The 17,479-nt window shown below is 37.7% G+C and overlaps 1 protein-coding gene across 1 annotated transcript in view; it reads right to left on the reverse strand.

The window, feature by feature from the left end:
- Window positions 1–2,156: 2,156 nt before the first annotated feature.
- The window catches only part of LOC137404261 (uncharacterized), a 32,049-nt gene continuing 16,726 nt past the window's right edge, over window positions 2,157–17,479 (reverse strand). The window contains exons 10-14 of the mRNA XM_068090439.1: window positions 17,155–17,272; window positions 16,812–16,846; window positions 7,867–8,104; window positions 4,589–5,527; window positions 2,157–2,478 (exon numbers count right to left, since the gene is read on the reverse strand). Of these exons, the coding sequence (XP_067946540.1) occupies window positions 2,202–2,478; window positions 4,589–5,527; window positions 7,867–8,104; window positions 16,812–16,846; window positions 17,155–17,272 (1,607 nt within the window). The 3' untranslated portion in view covers window positions 2,157–2,201. The remainder of the gene's footprint in view (window positions 2,479–4,588; window positions 5,528–7,866; window positions 8,105–16,811; window positions 16,847–17,154; window positions 17,273–17,479) is intronic.

Consider the following 17,479-nt stretch of genomic DNA (forward strand, 5'->3'; position numbering starts at 1 on the left):
AAAAGCACACCTTACCACTGTTGTGGACAGGACAAAGGAAAACTTCAACACAGAAACACTCGTCCCCAAGAATTTTGCTCGCCTGTATGGACAGATAATTAGAGGTAAAGAGGTTTCATTTGGTTTGTTCATACATTCACTTTTTTGTGTTTCATGTACATAATGTATAGCTGCACTCATTATAGATATTTTGCTTTGTAGTTTTACGGTCAATGGAATAAACGTATACACACACATTTTAAGCATCAGTCATACTCATTTGGCAAATCCATACAAGACGTAACACCCAGTATCGAATGTAAACTTTACATTTACTCCATTAACTTCTAAATTCTGCACAATTCTCTGGCCTAGTCATTGATCTTCACCATATTTATCTCTAGAGCTAGCAAATCTTGCTCTTCTACCCCTGCTACTTTAACTGCACTTTTCATCATGCCTATCCATCTCTCGCTTCTCATACTGGCTGTCTTTCTCATACCTGTTCATACTGTAATCTCTGGGTCTATTCCACTTTTCCCTTACATCATGACAACTTTCTCTGCCCCAATATATCTCCCTACTGCTAATTCGACTACCATATCTTACTCCTCCACCCTTATCCCTGCAATATCGAGATACGTGTCCTCGTTTCTCACAAGAAAAACATTTAATAGAGGGACAACTACGCATCTCATGGCTACTTTTCTTGCAATTGTAGCATACTCTATCTTCACGACCTTTCTTACTATTTGCTCCATATCTAGAGACAAACATCTTTCTGCTATTGTCTCTATACGTCTTACTGTCCCTGTCCTTGTTATACTCTCGACTTCTTTCCTCATACTTAAAACATCACGATCGTCACTACTGTTACCGTAATACCTTCTACCACTCCTAGGGCTACTTCTAGGGAAACATCTACCTCCTGAGTCATAACTTCTATCCCTACCACCACTCCGGTACTGAGCACGACTGTTGAACTCTGACACTTTTGCTACTTCCACCTTAATCTTGCTTTTTAAGTCAGTACCTCTACTCTCTACGCTCTCAAGAATCTATCTTAATTGTTTGCCATCATAGGAGCCCTCAATGCCTCATTTAATAACACTCGAGTTAAATTGGCATTCTTCATCAGACCTCTACTTACTTCTCAATCCCTCAACCCGTTAACTGCCACTATAAGGGCAAACCTTACCCTATCATCATTATTTGCTACCTCAGCATATCTCCTCAAACTCTCAACTCGTTGCAAGTGATCTCTATCACTTTCCCCCAGTACCTGCCTAGCTGTCAAAAACTTATGTCCCTTTACAAAAATTCTCTCCTGTCTACCATAGTATCCCTGCAAAATGCTCACTGCTTCTTCATTAGATGAATTTGCACCATCCACGTCGAACCCTACACCTCTTAATACTTCTCTATTGTTATGCCCAATAGTTTACAATAGCTGAACTAACCTAGCTCTACCCTTTATAATAGGCACTCTGTCACCATCACCATCCTCGTAACCTCTCCTCTCAACTGCACTCTCAATACATAAATTCATCTCGTCTATAAATCTATCCCACGAACCATCACTGTGTTCACTGATTAATACACTTTTTAATGTAGTAAAATTTATGAGTATTGTTTCAATAAATTAATGATTCAAAGATTGACAAATATAAAATAATCCACTCACCAGTAGAAGTACCGGAAAGAGAACATTAAAAGTAATGTCATGTGAAAATGCATATCGAGGAGTCACATTAAAATGTGACTCCTCGATATGCATTTTTCGACGTGTCATACGAGTCAGTCACATTAAAATGTGACTGACTCGTATGACACGTGGAAATATTGTGAAAAATCAAAAAGCTAAAAATAATATGAGCATGAAAAGTTAAATTTGCTGGAGCAATCAAACAACCAGATTTGATATAGCAATAATTCAAGTGTAGTAAAAGCCAACAGGCTGAAAAATTGCTCCCTAAAAATGATCTACACATAAAAAATAGTTAAAAACACTGACAGGTACAGTAGTTGTGGTGACAGTATAAAGTTTCATGATTTATAGTCAACAGATCACATCTCCATGTGATTTAGACTCAACAGATTACATGCCTGTGTGAGTTGTAGTTGACAGATCACTTGTCCGTGTGATTGGCACTGAACAGATCACATGACTATGCGACTTGTAGTCGACAGACCACATGTTCATGTGATTTGTAGTCGCCAGATCAGATGTCAGTGTGATGATCAGCGAGGTTGCTGAGTACTTGATCAAGGTCGATGCCAGATTCTTCGCCGATCATAGGCATAAGGTTTGGAAGTTGGTCACCATATAAAAGCTTGAGGTTTTTTATGGCTGGTCCATAAGGCATGGCCTGGTAAACTACATCATTGGTGACCGCTCTTGCTCCTTTGAAGGTTCCCATTAAAAGACCTAAGATGTAACAGACATCATCCCGTCTGTTGTACACAAGAATAGCGCTCCCGCTCTTTCCAGGAATCAGTCTGAAAATGATATTTTTAAAAATAAATGTCAGATGTGCCATTTATTGTCAATATTGCACACATTTTATAATAAAGTACATGTAGACACTTGGTGTGATGCTGATTGCCAGCCAGTATTTAGTTTCTTGCAGCAGTTTTAGAATGAGAATTCATAAGCAGAAATGAATATAACATGGAACTAGCTAACATAACTAACGACATTGGTTAGGCATACAGTGATCCCTCGTTTATTGTGGGGGTTGCGTTCCAAAACTAAACCGTGATAAGTGAAATCCGTGAAGTAGTCAGCTTTATTCTATCATTATTTAAAATGGAATACTGTACTAAAAATGAAACAAAAAATCAAAATCTGTTTTAAGGCCTAAACATTGTTTAAAAAACAATAATTTTAATATTGGTAATTAATATTGCTGCTGTCGTCCTTATATTATTTTTCTCCTTTATGTAACGAACCGAAGATTCATTTACTCCGTAATGGCGCCCTACAGCCGCATAGCTTTTGCCTTCCTTTAGCATGTCCAGAAGTGTAACTTTTTCTGCAATAGTTAGCATCTTCCTCAGCCTCTTTGGAGCAGCCAAAGGCCCCTTTGTTGGTGCAGAACGTTTCTTCGACATTGTGGGTTTTGTCACGAAAGAAATTTGCAAACATAAATTTAGCCAAATGTACAAAAACGAAAACCGTTGACAAGTGAACAAACAATACAGTAAAGCATTAATACTTTACTTCTAGACAACAGTAAAGCCCCTGAGCTAATCAGAATTCGAAGCACAATGCACTGTAAAAAAAATCGGAGAAGCAGTGAAAGATGAAGCGCGATATAGCGAGGTTCACTGTACATTATTGTCCTCCTTGAAAGCATCCAAATGAGCTCTAATAGCCTAGACAAATGATCATAAACAAATGTACAATCACTATGAAAAATTACCTAAAATTCTCAAAGCTTTTGGTTTCATGTTGGAAAATGTATTTTCATTCCCAAAATTAGTGAATTATATTTAATGGTTTTTTCAGCCATACACTGCGAGATTGCACGAATAATTTTTTACTAGTAACTGAAATTTTTACTAAATCTCACAAGCACCATGAAGGGCTAATCATTATAGCAGCAACTTGTTGATGTCTGTGTGATATCCAACGCCTTGACCATAGAAATGCTAAGAATTTGTAAGTTAGAAAATGGAAAGATATTGTCAAAGAGCTAGCCAACTCTGGAAAAAACTTTAAGGCCTTAGCAATTTTGCTATATTTTTTCTCAATCTTGCTGTGTCATGATGTAATTTTCAAAAATAATTGGTGGCTAGTAACCCTTTTTGTTAAATTTTGGAGCTCTTAACAAAAAATCACAAATGTTGCCGTCAAGGATCAATCGTTTTCCCAAATTAAGACAGACTCACAATACCCCTGCTCTAACATAGAGACTAGCTTTGCATTAGTTGGTCATGGCATGCTATATTCAACAGACCAACATATAAAGAGCCGGAGTATATACAAACTCACTACAACCTGAGCACTGGTTTTACGTGATGAAAAATATTGTTATTGTGAATTAGCACTGGTGGGCCCGATCTCTTCGCTGGGTAGACATTCATCATTTATGGTGTACGAGTAAAGCATCTCTCAACAAACGTAAGCAATAGATTTTCAGGTTTGTAGATCAACAAACTCTGACTGATAATATTTGTCGCTGATGAAATGCTGTCAATGAGCTCACAAGGCAATTTGGAGGTCATAAATTTGAAAAAACATGGAAAACAAGTAAAACTACCATTTCATGTGGCCATGCCTAAAAAGCCATAATTAAATGTGCATTTTTAATACTACAAAAGCAAAATGGATAGAAAGATAAAGAGATGTATCAATTTAAATGCTTTTTCAGTTGAAATGCCTAGTCATTCTAACAATTTTTAGCATTGATTCATTTTAGCAATCTCATATGTCTCGCCATTCTAGCAATTTCAGATGTCGATTCATTGTAGCAATTTTAAATGCATTTTCCTTCTAGTAATTTCAAATATAAATTCACACCAGCAATTCGAAATGACAACTGATTGTAGCAACTTCAAATGCAATTTCATCTTAACAATGATGAATTAACAGTGTTAAGCTCACCCTCCACTGCCGACAGTGAATGCAAAATGAGGGGCTATGCTGCCTGTTGGCCGTCGTTGAGGCGTTGGAGTAAAAAGAACCGACTCATCATTCAGGTCAATGGTCCGTGGCCGATCTGTCAACTTTCCGTCTTTCATTTCATCCACAATTAGGCGAACGTCGGCTTCACAAAGTTTATCAATATCGCTTTCGTTCTTTATGTCGATGTAGCCAGCAATGCGAACACTTCGCTTTAATTGATGTCTGCTAGAAAAAGGTCCTGAATCCTTCAAGCTTGTGAACAATGGTGAAATTTGAGCCAACTCTGTTGGACTTTGTGGATCCAATTTCGTAGCATCGGCTTGCACAAGGCAAATGTCACAACAAAACATCTGCTCTGGTTTGAGGACAGTTGCAGCATTATCAGGAATGTAGTGGGTATAGGCCACGAATACTTCACTGCCTACTTTCACGCCTCGGGAATTATGTGGAACAATCCAATAATTTTGTAATCTTTTAGCCACATCGTTTCCGATTTCCTTAGTCCGGATTCTCACAGCATCTTCTGCATCACTCTCAGCAAGTCGTCTTTGTTCAGCTTCAGTCAAAAGTGCGTGGCCAGCAGTAGCTGCTAGTAAGTTGTTCGTACTGCCATGTTGGTTATCTTTGAGATACCCTCCAACAACAGAGCAATGGCCTGCTGGAGTAGGAGTATTTTTGTGTAAACTGCAGGGCACAGTGGCAGTTAATGGTTCCGTGTAGACTGGTAGGTCATTTTCTTGAGTGAAGAAAACAGGCTGTTCTTCGGAAACTATGATCTCACATGGCGCATACTTCTTTTCCAGTTCCTTGATCTCATTTTCAGCTTTTCCTACTGCAGGTCCTTGAATCAGGAGCTTCTTCTCTGAAGGTGATGGAAAATAGAGTGGGGCGACAATGTCTTCATGTTTGTAAAGAATTCTAAAATTTAGTAAAAATGACAGAATATCACAACGACAGTAGTGAGTCCTTAGAAAGCGGCCGAGTATAGTCGCAACCGACTGTAGCAGTGAGTCCTTAGGTAGTAATAGTGTATAGTCACAACCGATTGTAATATTGAGTCCTAAGATAGGAGTATTTAGTCACAACTGACTGTAGTAGTGAGTTCTTAGGTAGCAGTAGTATATAGTCACAACTGACTGTAATAGTGAATCCTTAAGTAGTAGTAGTATATAGTCACAATTGACTGAACTAACAAAAAATCATTTTGTTTTCATCTATTATCATAGATGCCACGGTTTTTAAAAATTCTAGTACGACATTGTAACTTTATTTTGGTAGTTACGGCTGACCATCCAACTCAGAACATATTTAGGTATTAGTAACTTGAGAGTTTGTATTGATAACACTGACTGGTGATGTATAAAGGGGCTATAGATCAAAAGGTTATCCTACTTATTCAACTGTGGATTTGGGTCACGTTGATTTGACGGTGTGTTGTCACACATCTGTGTAAAAGTCGAGCAACTAAAGAACAACCTTGATTAAAGAGAAAACAACTGCTTAAGTTCATTGGCTTACACAAACGATAGCTGGTAAAAGCTTGGGTGTACTTTTAGAAATGATGAGCTTTCCCAGCCAAACCTACTTTATTTACGTTGGTATTATTGCACCTGGTAGTATTATAGCGAGCATAATTGCAGTGACTCCCAAATTTGTTCACCAATATGTATTATACTGATTGATAAAATACTACAATATTGATCACATAAAGTAGTCGCTTCTACAACGTGAATAATTCATTCCAAGATTATCATAGAGATTTTGCATCATACAAACAGTAAAACGCATGTAAACTGCCTAATGCTTTTTAAGATTGTTCAAACTAGCCCTTTGACCATTTCAATCAGAAAAAACCTAACCAAAAAACTAAACATAAGGTTTTATTTAGTGACTACAGTGACTGTGGTATTATTAGTTATTACTGAGTAATTGTGCACATTCTTATTCTCTGTGTTTTATCGGCACACTTGACAATCTCTCATGGCACACTGAACTGTGAGGACTAGCCTAGATCTCTCAAGGCATAGTGCTAGTGTATATAATAGAGATACCCATATACGTCGATGTCGCTCTCATTTGTGGCAAATGAAAAACTATATTTATAAGGCTAACAATGAGAGTCTCATTATTCAAATCGAATTGGATAACTTGCACCTTGACGCTTTACGTTATCTAGAATTCCTTACACAATACGAAGCAAAACCTTTATATAAACTCTTTGTGTAAATTGGAATTTATGTCATAGGAAATTTACATTATATAAGCGTCTACTGTAACTAGATTTCTCCTTACACAGATGTTGTTTTTGCAAATAGGGATTTTGCACATAATCAAGCATAATACTCCCCCAATGTTTGATGTTGAAATTTGGGACGAAAACGGAAGCAGTGTGCCAAGTTTATTGTGGTACATACATGTGATTGGCATATTGACATACAACTGAATTGAACAGAAGTGAGATTTTACATAATACAAATAAAAAACCAGTTCTATGAGTATTGTTGATATAACATTGTAAAACTACTAAAGGTAATGGTACTACTTACATCCCTTCTACTACCTTCTATACGCGTAGCAGTGAGAAACTGAAACAAGAAGTTTTAGCCAATCTTATAGAGAATATAGACCTTTGAATGGAGAGACTGAAAACTTTTTGTCTCAGAAACTGCCCTGAACGTTGACAAGCTATCAAATTTTACATTGATATCTAAAATACAAATATTGGAGCGCTATGCGAAGTCTTCCCATCCAAACAGGAGCAGTTACTGAAACATGAATTCTCTTAAATCTTTGGTAGATTGTATCAGCAAGTATGGGTATTTTTCTATTATTTGCGATTGTTTTTTATGTTTGAGGTGAACTACCCATCTGGCAAAATGTTTCAAGATTAAAATCAACAAAATTTGATCGTGGTTAAAAGCTCAGGCTAAAATAAGTGCCGAAATGATATCACTAGTTGCGCAGTTGTCTGTCTCCCGTTATTGATAGCGACTATTGCATGTAAGCTGTAGCATTATGTGTCTCTATTCTGTTGGTCTCTTTACCAAAGTGCAACCATTGAGGTTATAATCGCACTTTCGCTTACACCTGAGCGTTTCAACTGTGATCAAGTTTTTTCAATTTTAATCTTGAAACATCCTGGCTGTCAGATTACCTCAAACATCAGAAACAATCACAAATGATTAAAGAAATGCCAATACCTTTCGGATAAAATCTACAAAAGAATTTGTGCAAGTTCATCTTTAAAGATTGCTTACTCTGCAATGGCCTTGAGTAGTTCAGCGTATAAAACCTTTGTTTCCTGTATGGACGCATTTCTTTCAAGCCAGTGAAATGTGCCACAGGCTGATGGAGTATTGGTCTTTTCCGGCGCAGAGCCGAGTTCGGTAGTTGAACTCAAGCCCAAATGGAAAGCTGGTCGTGGATTAATTTTGTTCATGAAACTGGGAATCTCTTTTGAATATCCTGATAGTTTCAATTCACCCATGCTTTGCACTACATAAATAAATGATAAGATAAAAAGCCAGTTGTCACTTACCCTAATCTAAATTGGAAGAAAACATCTTTTCATATGTGAATCGGACTTTACTCAGATAAGATATCTGTTTTGAAAGTACGCTCACACAGAGCCTTGCGGGTTCAATCACACCATGGTTAAAACAATTAATTTTGCCTATAACCTCTATATGGAATATCACATAGTCATAAGTGATAGCCTTGACACAACTCTCTGGTAGTGATTTTACATGTCTTCATACCGAAAACAAAAATTTGAGAAGGACATGGGAAAGCAGAACGATTAATTTACAATTAATTGTATTAATTAATTACAATCTTAATTTTGTATATACATTTTGTAGTACCAGCAGTATAACACTAGATACAGTTTATAGTACCAGCAGTATGGCACTAGATACAGTTTGTAGTACTAGCAGTATAGCACTAGATACAGTTTATAGTACCAGCAGTATAGCACCAGATACATTTTGTAGTACCAGCAGTATAACACTAGATACAGTTTGTAGTACCAGCAGTATAACACTAGATACAGTTTGTAGTACCAGCAGTATAGCACTAGATACAGTTTATAGTACCAGCAGTATAGCACTAGATACAGTTTGTAGTACTAGCAGTATAGCACTAGATACAGTTTATAGTACCAGCAGTATAGCACCAGATACATTTTGTAGTACCAGCAGTATAACACTAGATACAGTTTGTAGTACCAGCAGTATAACACTAGATACAGTTTGTAGTACCAGCAGTATAGCACTAGATACAGTTTATAGTACTAGCAGTATAGCATTAGATACAGCTTATCGTACTAGCAGTATAGCACTAGATACAGTTTGTAGTACCAGCAGTATAGCACTAGATACAGTTCGTAGTACTAGCAGTATAGGACTAGATACAGTTTGTAGTACCAGCAGTATAGCGTTAGATACAGTTTGTAGTACCAGCAGTATAGTGCTAGATACGGTTTGTAGTACCAGCAGTATAGCACTGGATACAGTTTGTAGTACCAGCAGTATAGCACTAGATACAGTTTGTAGTACTAGCAGTATAGCACTATATACAGTTTGTAGTACTAGCAGTATAACACTAGATACATTTTGTAGTACCAGCAGTATAGCGTTAGATACAGTTTGTAGTACCAGCAGTATAGCACTATATACAGTTTGTAGTACTAGCAGTATAGGACTAGATACAGTTTGTAGTACCAGCAGTATAGCACTTGATACAGTTTGTAGTACTAGCAGTATAACACTAGATACAGTTTGTTGTACCAGCAGTATAGCGTTAGATACAGTTTGTAGTACCAGCAGTATAGCGCTAGATACGGTTTGTAGTACCAACAGTATAGCACTGGATACAGTTTGTAGTACCAGCAGTATAGCACTAGATACAGTTTGTAGTACTAGCAGTATAGGACTAGATACAGTTTGTAGTACCAGCAGTATAGCACTAGATACAGTTTGTAGTACTAGCAGTATAACACTAGATACAGTTTGTAGTACCAGCAGTATAGCACTAGATACACTTTGTAGTACTAGCAGTATAGGACTAGATACGGTTTGTAGTAGTTTGGGAGTTCGAAAACGAACTTCCCTATGAACAGCAACAACAAAAGAACTACCATATTTAATAATATATAAGTCAGATTTTTGAGAGACAAATTTAATTTAAAACTTTTTACGGTTTAACCTTAAATTTTAAGGTGTGTAAACAATTTTAAGGTAAAACTTTTGGGATCGATTTACACACGAGCAATGTTTATGGACACGTTGTTTCCAAGTCAAATACAACGAGAATATGATAAGAAAACTCCGATATTATACACGCAATATTCAAATCTCTGTATGAAGCCTTAACGAACACTCATAATAACGGTGCTTCATCATATATATGTTAAAGTAACTGTCCAGAATTACTGGTATAAAATATCAGTGAAAACATGGTATATGGTATGCGGTATAAGCTACTTGTCAACAAGATTATGACAAGTATTTCTATCATAACAAGCAGCCATCATTGTTGTACTATACTACCACCGGCTCATTCTACATTTAAAAAGTGATATATTTTGAAAGCGTTGAGTGAAATTTAGCAACTATCGATTCTAAATTGATCCGGCTCTTTCAGTATTCACTTTTGTTTTCACTAACCGCGGAGTAACAAACACGTAGTTGTCAACAGGCAAAGATTAACTCTAGTTTTAGCGTATAGTCATTGCACAAATACATGTACTATCGTAAGCGAGTCAATCCAAACCATGTTTAACACATATCAAAGAACTTGAGGTATCGTATTCAATGAAAAACCTTTAAAATTTGGGTGTTACGTTTTTATTCCTAATAGCAAAAAATCCATTCGGAATCGATGATTCCAGAAAATTCTGGAATAACAGGGTTGACTTACACATGAGTAATTCCTAAAATGATGCAATTTTGGCCTTAAAATTACCTATTGTCTAATACATGAGATTGATGAATTCATTAGTATATGCAGTAACTGGTATTGATGTAGCCGAGTAACTATTAGTACTACAGTCAAACATGGATAACTCGAACTTCAAGGGACCGAGCAAAAGTGTTCGAATTATCAGAGCATTCAAGTTATCAGAGCACTGTCACAAGTCCATATATTTACTTATTTATTAGTAGATACATGTACATATACAAACTATAATATAAATCAAAAGCACAAATGGCTTGTTTCAAATTAAATGCTTCTAATGTAAAGTGTAAAACGTTTTCATGAAAAAGTATAGAGATTTTTCTATCACTTGAGATTGGTTTGTTGTTTGAGGTGATGTTATTGCCAGGACGTTTTTCAGATTGACATTGGCAAAACTTGATCGTTGTTGAAATGCTCAAAAGAAAAGACATTTTTTTCTTTTGGGGTTTTACCCACGATCAATTTTGCCGTTTTTTCTTGAAGTTTATGCAGATTACCTTACTTTACCTGGGATTCGTTAAGAGCAACACTCCGAGGCAGTTCAATTAGAAGTTTTACGAGGTTTTACGGTACATTCTATATCACTCACGCTTTTTTAATAGATACTTATTGAATGTACACACGTATTATGTGTTTAGGTCAAACGATGAATAGTTTTTTGTAGCTCAGACAACGCATACGTTTAATTACAACATTTTTTAAGACGTTTTAAACATTCAACATTCCGACGTTGATTCAACACGGAATCAACGTCGGAAAACTATTCATCACGGGCTAGCCGAGTCACGCACTCAAGGATTTTCGCCACGCACATACAAAACAAGATGCGATTTTTGTTTTGTATGTGCGTGGCGAAAATTCTTGCGCGCGTGACCCGGCTAGCCCGTGCTATTCATCGTATCGCAGTATAAATCAAATTTCACCAAACTTTTAGAAAAGTCGTTGACAAAAATATTTTGCCGATGGTGGTAATAACGACGCTTATGAATTACGAAAAGATGAAGTTTACCTCTATGGCTTTGAATAAAGTGATTTTCTAAAGCGAAAACAACCGTTTCGATAGCTGTTGGCAAAAAAACAGTTCGAATTAACAGTGTTGAGTTCGAGTTATCTATAGCAATTTATCATTACGTGGGAACGGACCAAAGGAAATGTTCGAATTAACCATGTGTTCGAGCTATCCGTGGACGAGTTATCCATGTTTGACTGTATTATGTAGAGACTTGTTCGCAGATCATTTTCTATTTAGGATTCATAAAAATCAAAAAAATCAAAGTGGCGGTCAAATAGAGGTGACGTTCAATTAAAAGGTGGCGCTGTATTTTTCAGCACTTTTCCTATTTCGGTGTTCTATTAGTAGTGGTAATCAAAAAAGGTAGCATTCAAATAGAGGTTTCACGGTATACATTCATTGTTATTATATTTAAGACTAGCTGTGCTACCCGACATTGCCCGGGTAATAACATTCAGCTTTTAAACAATGAGAAGTAATTAGAGTTGCCCGCCCTACTTGCTATTATCTTGGTACATTGCCAATAGAAGATTTGATTACACTTAATAATGAGAGCCAACAGATTTTCGTGGTGTTATGCTATGACCCTGCGCCGTACGCAAAGCCGTTGGGTATTTGCTCCCATATAGCGACATATATCAGCTGGCGAAGAAGTCAATCTCTGTAGCCTGAATAGTACGGCGCCGGACTTACGAACGGGTGGGTCCAAGGTCAAATTTTCTTCGGTATGGATTCTTTATTCCACAATTTTAAGATCTATAGCTGGAATACATACAGATATACATACGACGACAGAAGACAGACATACCCTGAGAAATATATACATTGATTATAATTTTTTTTCAAACGCTACCATTGAAGGATTCTTCAAAATGTTATTTAAAATATTTTATACCAGAGTATCAAACAAAAGTCTAACCAAAGACCTCTAACAACTTAGTAAGAAAGTATTGTAGTTTGCATCGTATTATGTAATGTATTATGTAACACCCTCGGTGTCATGTAGTTAGAACTAATCCCTCAAGCCAGCATTGATGAAAATACATGCATAGTCTCGAGGTGTACATTTTGTGATTGCTCTAATAAACCACAAGCTACATGTATTTCGGCTCTAAACTACACTAGAAATGTCAGTGAAGGTATCCGAGCTTATCAAGACATATGAGGATGGTAAAAGCGGTGACTTCAGCGTATGGGTGGACAAGCTAGAGTTAGTGGCCAAGCTTCAAAAAGTGGACGATCTCACAACCTTCTTACCACTATTCTTGTCAGGAGCAGCATTTGCCGTGTATAAACATTTAGAAGATGATATCAAGGAAGACTACCCTAAACTAAAGGCAGCTTTGTTGACAGCTTTTAGGGTAGACAGGTTCAGTGCTTATATTCAGCTGCAAAACCAAGCTTTAAGAGATGGTGAAGCTGTAGATGTATATCTGGCAGATCTCAAACGTTTAACAACTTTGATGGGACAATCAGAACCTGACCCATTGCTTAAATGTGCATTCATGGCAGGATTACCTACAGAAGTGGCTACACAACTAAAATCTATTGCTTCTGTAGAAGACATGGGTCTTTCAGAGTTAGTGAACAGGGCCCGCATGATGATAACTGCAGGAAATGGCGAAACGACCTCATGTGCTGCTGGGAAAAGGAGGCAGCATTGGCAGCGCCGTGAGGTCAGGTGCTACCGGTGTAATAAACTTGGTCACATCCAGAAAAACTGTTTTCAGATGCAGGGAAATGCCAGTGGGGACGTGTATGCACCGGCTCTTCCCCCAATGTAAAAAACTCGGTGCTACCGTTTGTTTATGTATGGGTAAAAGGCACAAAGATAAAAGCATTGGTGGATAGCGGATGTGAGCAATCAATTATACAACAACAGTGGGCACAGCAGTTAGGATTGCTACCGAAAGGTCCTCAGCGACAAATAATGATGTTAAATGGACATATCACTACATGCAAGGGTGAGACAACTCTTGACATAGAACTGGATCACTCTTGTAAAACTACAGTTCAGTGTATGATTGCTCCGAAGCTAGTAAGCGGTTGCCAGATGATACTGGGAATGGATGGCATTGCAAAGCTAGGCGGGGTATCTATAGATAAAAATAGAGGTGTACTCTTTAGAGCAAGACAGTTGAGAACAGTTGGCGTGATGCTACGTAACAAAGCTAGTCCTGTCAGTCATAATGATGACCAGCAGCCGCCGATAGTTATAGATGATAGAGACTTTAAAGCACAATTTGATGGTCACAAGTGGACAGTTGCTTGGAAGTGGTAAAGTAGAGAGCCTATATTGTCCAATGCATGTGGAGAATACGCTATAAATGATGCCGTCAGAGAAGAATATGAAAAACAGGTTATGCAATGGATAGAAAACGGATGGCTGCAGCCACACCGAGAAGCGCTTCATGGACCTGTAACTGGCATTATTCCATTGTTGGCAGCTACACAACCTAATAAAGAAACAAAGGTACGACCTGTAATGGATTATAGCAAAGAACTGAATGGGTATGTCAGCAGTCATCCTGGTTTGGACACCGCAGTATGCCAAGACAAACTCCGCAAGTGGCGTAAGTTAGGCAGTGATGCTTGCATGTTAGACTTAAAGAAAGCATATTTACAACTGCATGTTGATGATAGTTTGCAGAGATTTCAAGCTGTTATGTTCCATGGAACATTGTATGTCATGATTAGACTAGGTTTTGGTCTCAATGCAGCGCCTAAGATTATGTCAAAAATATTGTCAACAGTGTTGTCACTTGATCCTACGGTTGCTGCTGGTACTGATCATTATATTGATGATATTTCAGTAAATAAGTCAGTAGTGCCAGTTGAAGTTGTGCGCAGCCACTTGTTAAAGTTTGGTCTAGTCACAAAAGAGCCTGTCGATTTACGTGAAGCGCGTGTTCTAGGGCTTCGCGTGACAACCAGTAAAAAAGGTATATGTACATGGCAACGTGACTCAGCTGTGCCAACAGTAGAAAGCATTCGTACAAAAAGAGATTTGTTTTCTGTGTATGGTAAACTGATTGGTCACTACCCAGTAGCTGGCTGGCTACGAGTCGCATGCAGTTACATGAAGCGGTGTGCTGCTGATGGCAAGTGGGATGATGCAATAGCAAAAGAAGTGCTGCAGATGTTAGATGAAACACTAAATAGGGTAACAAGACATGACCCAGTGCAAGGCAAATGGTCTGTGAATAGAGATGAGTGTTGCAAGGTCTGGTGTGATGCGAGCTCTATAGCTATTGGTGTGTGCATAGAAATGGAAGGTAGCATTGTAGAAGATGCATCATGGCTATGAAAATTGATGACAGTATGCATATAAATGTAGCTGAACTTGAAGCCGTACTTAAAGGATTAAATCTTGCAATAAAGTGGGGAGTAAAACAAGCTACGATTGTCACTGATTCATTATCAGTGTATAACTGAGTTAATTCCATTTTCACAGAAAGCCATCGCCCCAAAGTCAGTGGATTTTCAGAAATGATAGTCAAAAGGCGGCTTGGGGTTATTGCGCAATTGGTAGAAGAATATGGCATCACTCTACAAATTTCCTTGGTCAAGTCAGCGGACAATCGTGCTGATGTTTTAACGAGGGTGAACAAAAAGTGGCTGAAACCACTAGTATCATGTGTGGGCGTAGCAGCGGAGGAAGTTTCAAGTATTGTTGAAGAAATATATAACATGCATCAAGTTCACCATTTAGGAGTTGACAAGATGACTTACTTAGCTAATCAGAGGTTTGGTGACAGAGCCTCAAAAGATGTGATTGAAAGGGTTGTGAAAGAGTGTCAAATCTGCAAACAAATTGATCCTTCACCTGTGAGATGGAAGAGAGGAAATTTGGAAGTCGAAAAGGTGTGGCATAGACTTGCTGTTGACATCACACATGTGGGCTGAATACCTTATTTGACCATCTTGGATTGCGGCCCTAGCAGATTTGCAATATGGTTAAAACTGAGAGATGAGACAGCCAACTCTGTAATAGCATAGTTGGTACGCATATTTGAGGAGCGGGGTCCCCCACAAGAGTTGCTTTCTGACAACGGTCCATGCTTCAAAAACGCGCAGTTGTCTAGCATCCTAAAAACATGGAACGTAAATCATTTGTTAAGTTGCGCTTACAGGCCATCTGGTAATGGCATTGTCGAACGTAACCATAGGACAATCAAAAGAATGGCTGCGCGTTCAGGAAACGAGGTTAACAGAATGGTGTTTTGGTATAACAATACCCCAAACAGGCGAGGTATTGTACCTTCGCAAATGCTATACTCCTACGCAGTAAGAAATCCTGACGTTGTTGCAGAGCCACAAAGATTTTCACGTGGAGCGTTAAGAAACCCGTACATAATTGGTGACACAGTATATGTTAAGCCAGTGCATGCTAAATGTACTACCGTATGGGCAAAAGGAACAGTAACTGCGTTGGTATCTGATGTAGTCTTAGAGGTTGATGGCACAAACAGACACATTTCAGAAATACGGTTAGCTGATTGTAATGGCGAGGATACGGGCAGTGATAGGGTGTCAAGTGACAATGCTGTAGAAGTTGAATTTGATTTTGATAATCTCAACATCTGTAAAAATGACAATAGTTCCGCAGACTCAGATACTGAGAGTGACAGTGATCATGACAACGAAAATACTGCAGTAGGTAATACCAGACCAATTAGAGACAGGCGACCTCCAGAAAGATATGGAGAATTTTATGAACACTAGAGCCATGTTTGGGTTGTGACGATTTGTATTTTCAGTTCAGATATACATGTATCTATTAATATTTTCTGATTACCCTGGTTGTGATTTATAAATCAAGGGGTGATGTAGTTTGCATCGTATTATGTAATGTATTATGTAACACCCTCGGTGTCATGTAGCTAGAACTAATCCCTCAAGCCAGCATTGATGAAAATACATGCATAGTCTCAAGGTGTACATTTTGTGATTGCTCTAATAAACCACAAGTATGATGTAGCTACCACAAAATAACCATATGTATTGCATTAGAATTTTACAAAAATATTTTATTTTTGTCAAGTTTGTTTTTGTAAAAATGGTAAAACAACGTCCGTGTCTCTGTAGTCAGAAAAATAAAGCAAATTACAACTTCGTTCATTTTTCTCAAAAAAACTCTGCTCAAATCCATGGAAAGGATTTCCATGGATAATCCAAATTGGATCTTTGGACCTTATCCAAATATTATAAGGTGTTACTGTGAAAGCTTACCGGGAATGCTATCATCTTTGGAAACGTCATGGTTTCTAAAATAACAAAAGAGCTACATTTTTACAAAGTCTACAGAGTATGAAGGTTGCAGAATGTACAAAAGAAGAAAAGAGTTCCAGATGTTGGATAGCCATTGCTATTCCAGCAATAGCTATCAGAAAAATGCAGTCTAACACATGTGACTTGAAACAATTTGAGAAATAAAAAAAATTTGAATATCAGTGTGTAAAAATATTTCCTACCAAAAAGCTCAACAGTGACTGAGGAATAAACACAGCCTTCTAGGAAGAGGATGGCGGAAGAGCCTATTTTTAAGATACAAGTTCATTGAAAGCGAACTCACTGTAAGGCATAAAGGTTGGTTGAGTGATGCCTGTCTTTTCCAAATGTGCTTTCTGGTTCTGGTGGAATCGTGTTCGGCTCAGTCATAACACGATTAGGGGAGACATGAGTCACGGGTCCTTCAACACCATTTCTTGTACAGAACAAGACTCCTCTTACATAGAAATAAGACTACTACATAGACATAAAACTACTACATGGACATAAAACTAATACATAGACATAAGACTATTACATAGACATAAGACTACTACATAGACATAAGACTACTACATAGACATAAGACTCCTACATGGACATAAGACTACTACATAGACATAAGACTA

Source organism: Watersipora subatra, chromosome 9 (assembly GCF_963576615.1).
Source record: "Watersipora subatra chromosome 9, tzWatSuba1.1, whole genome shotgun sequence".
Classification (NCBI taxonomy): Eukaryota; Metazoa; Bryozoa; class Gymnolaemata; order Cheilostomatida; family Watersiporidae; genus Watersipora; species Watersipora subatra.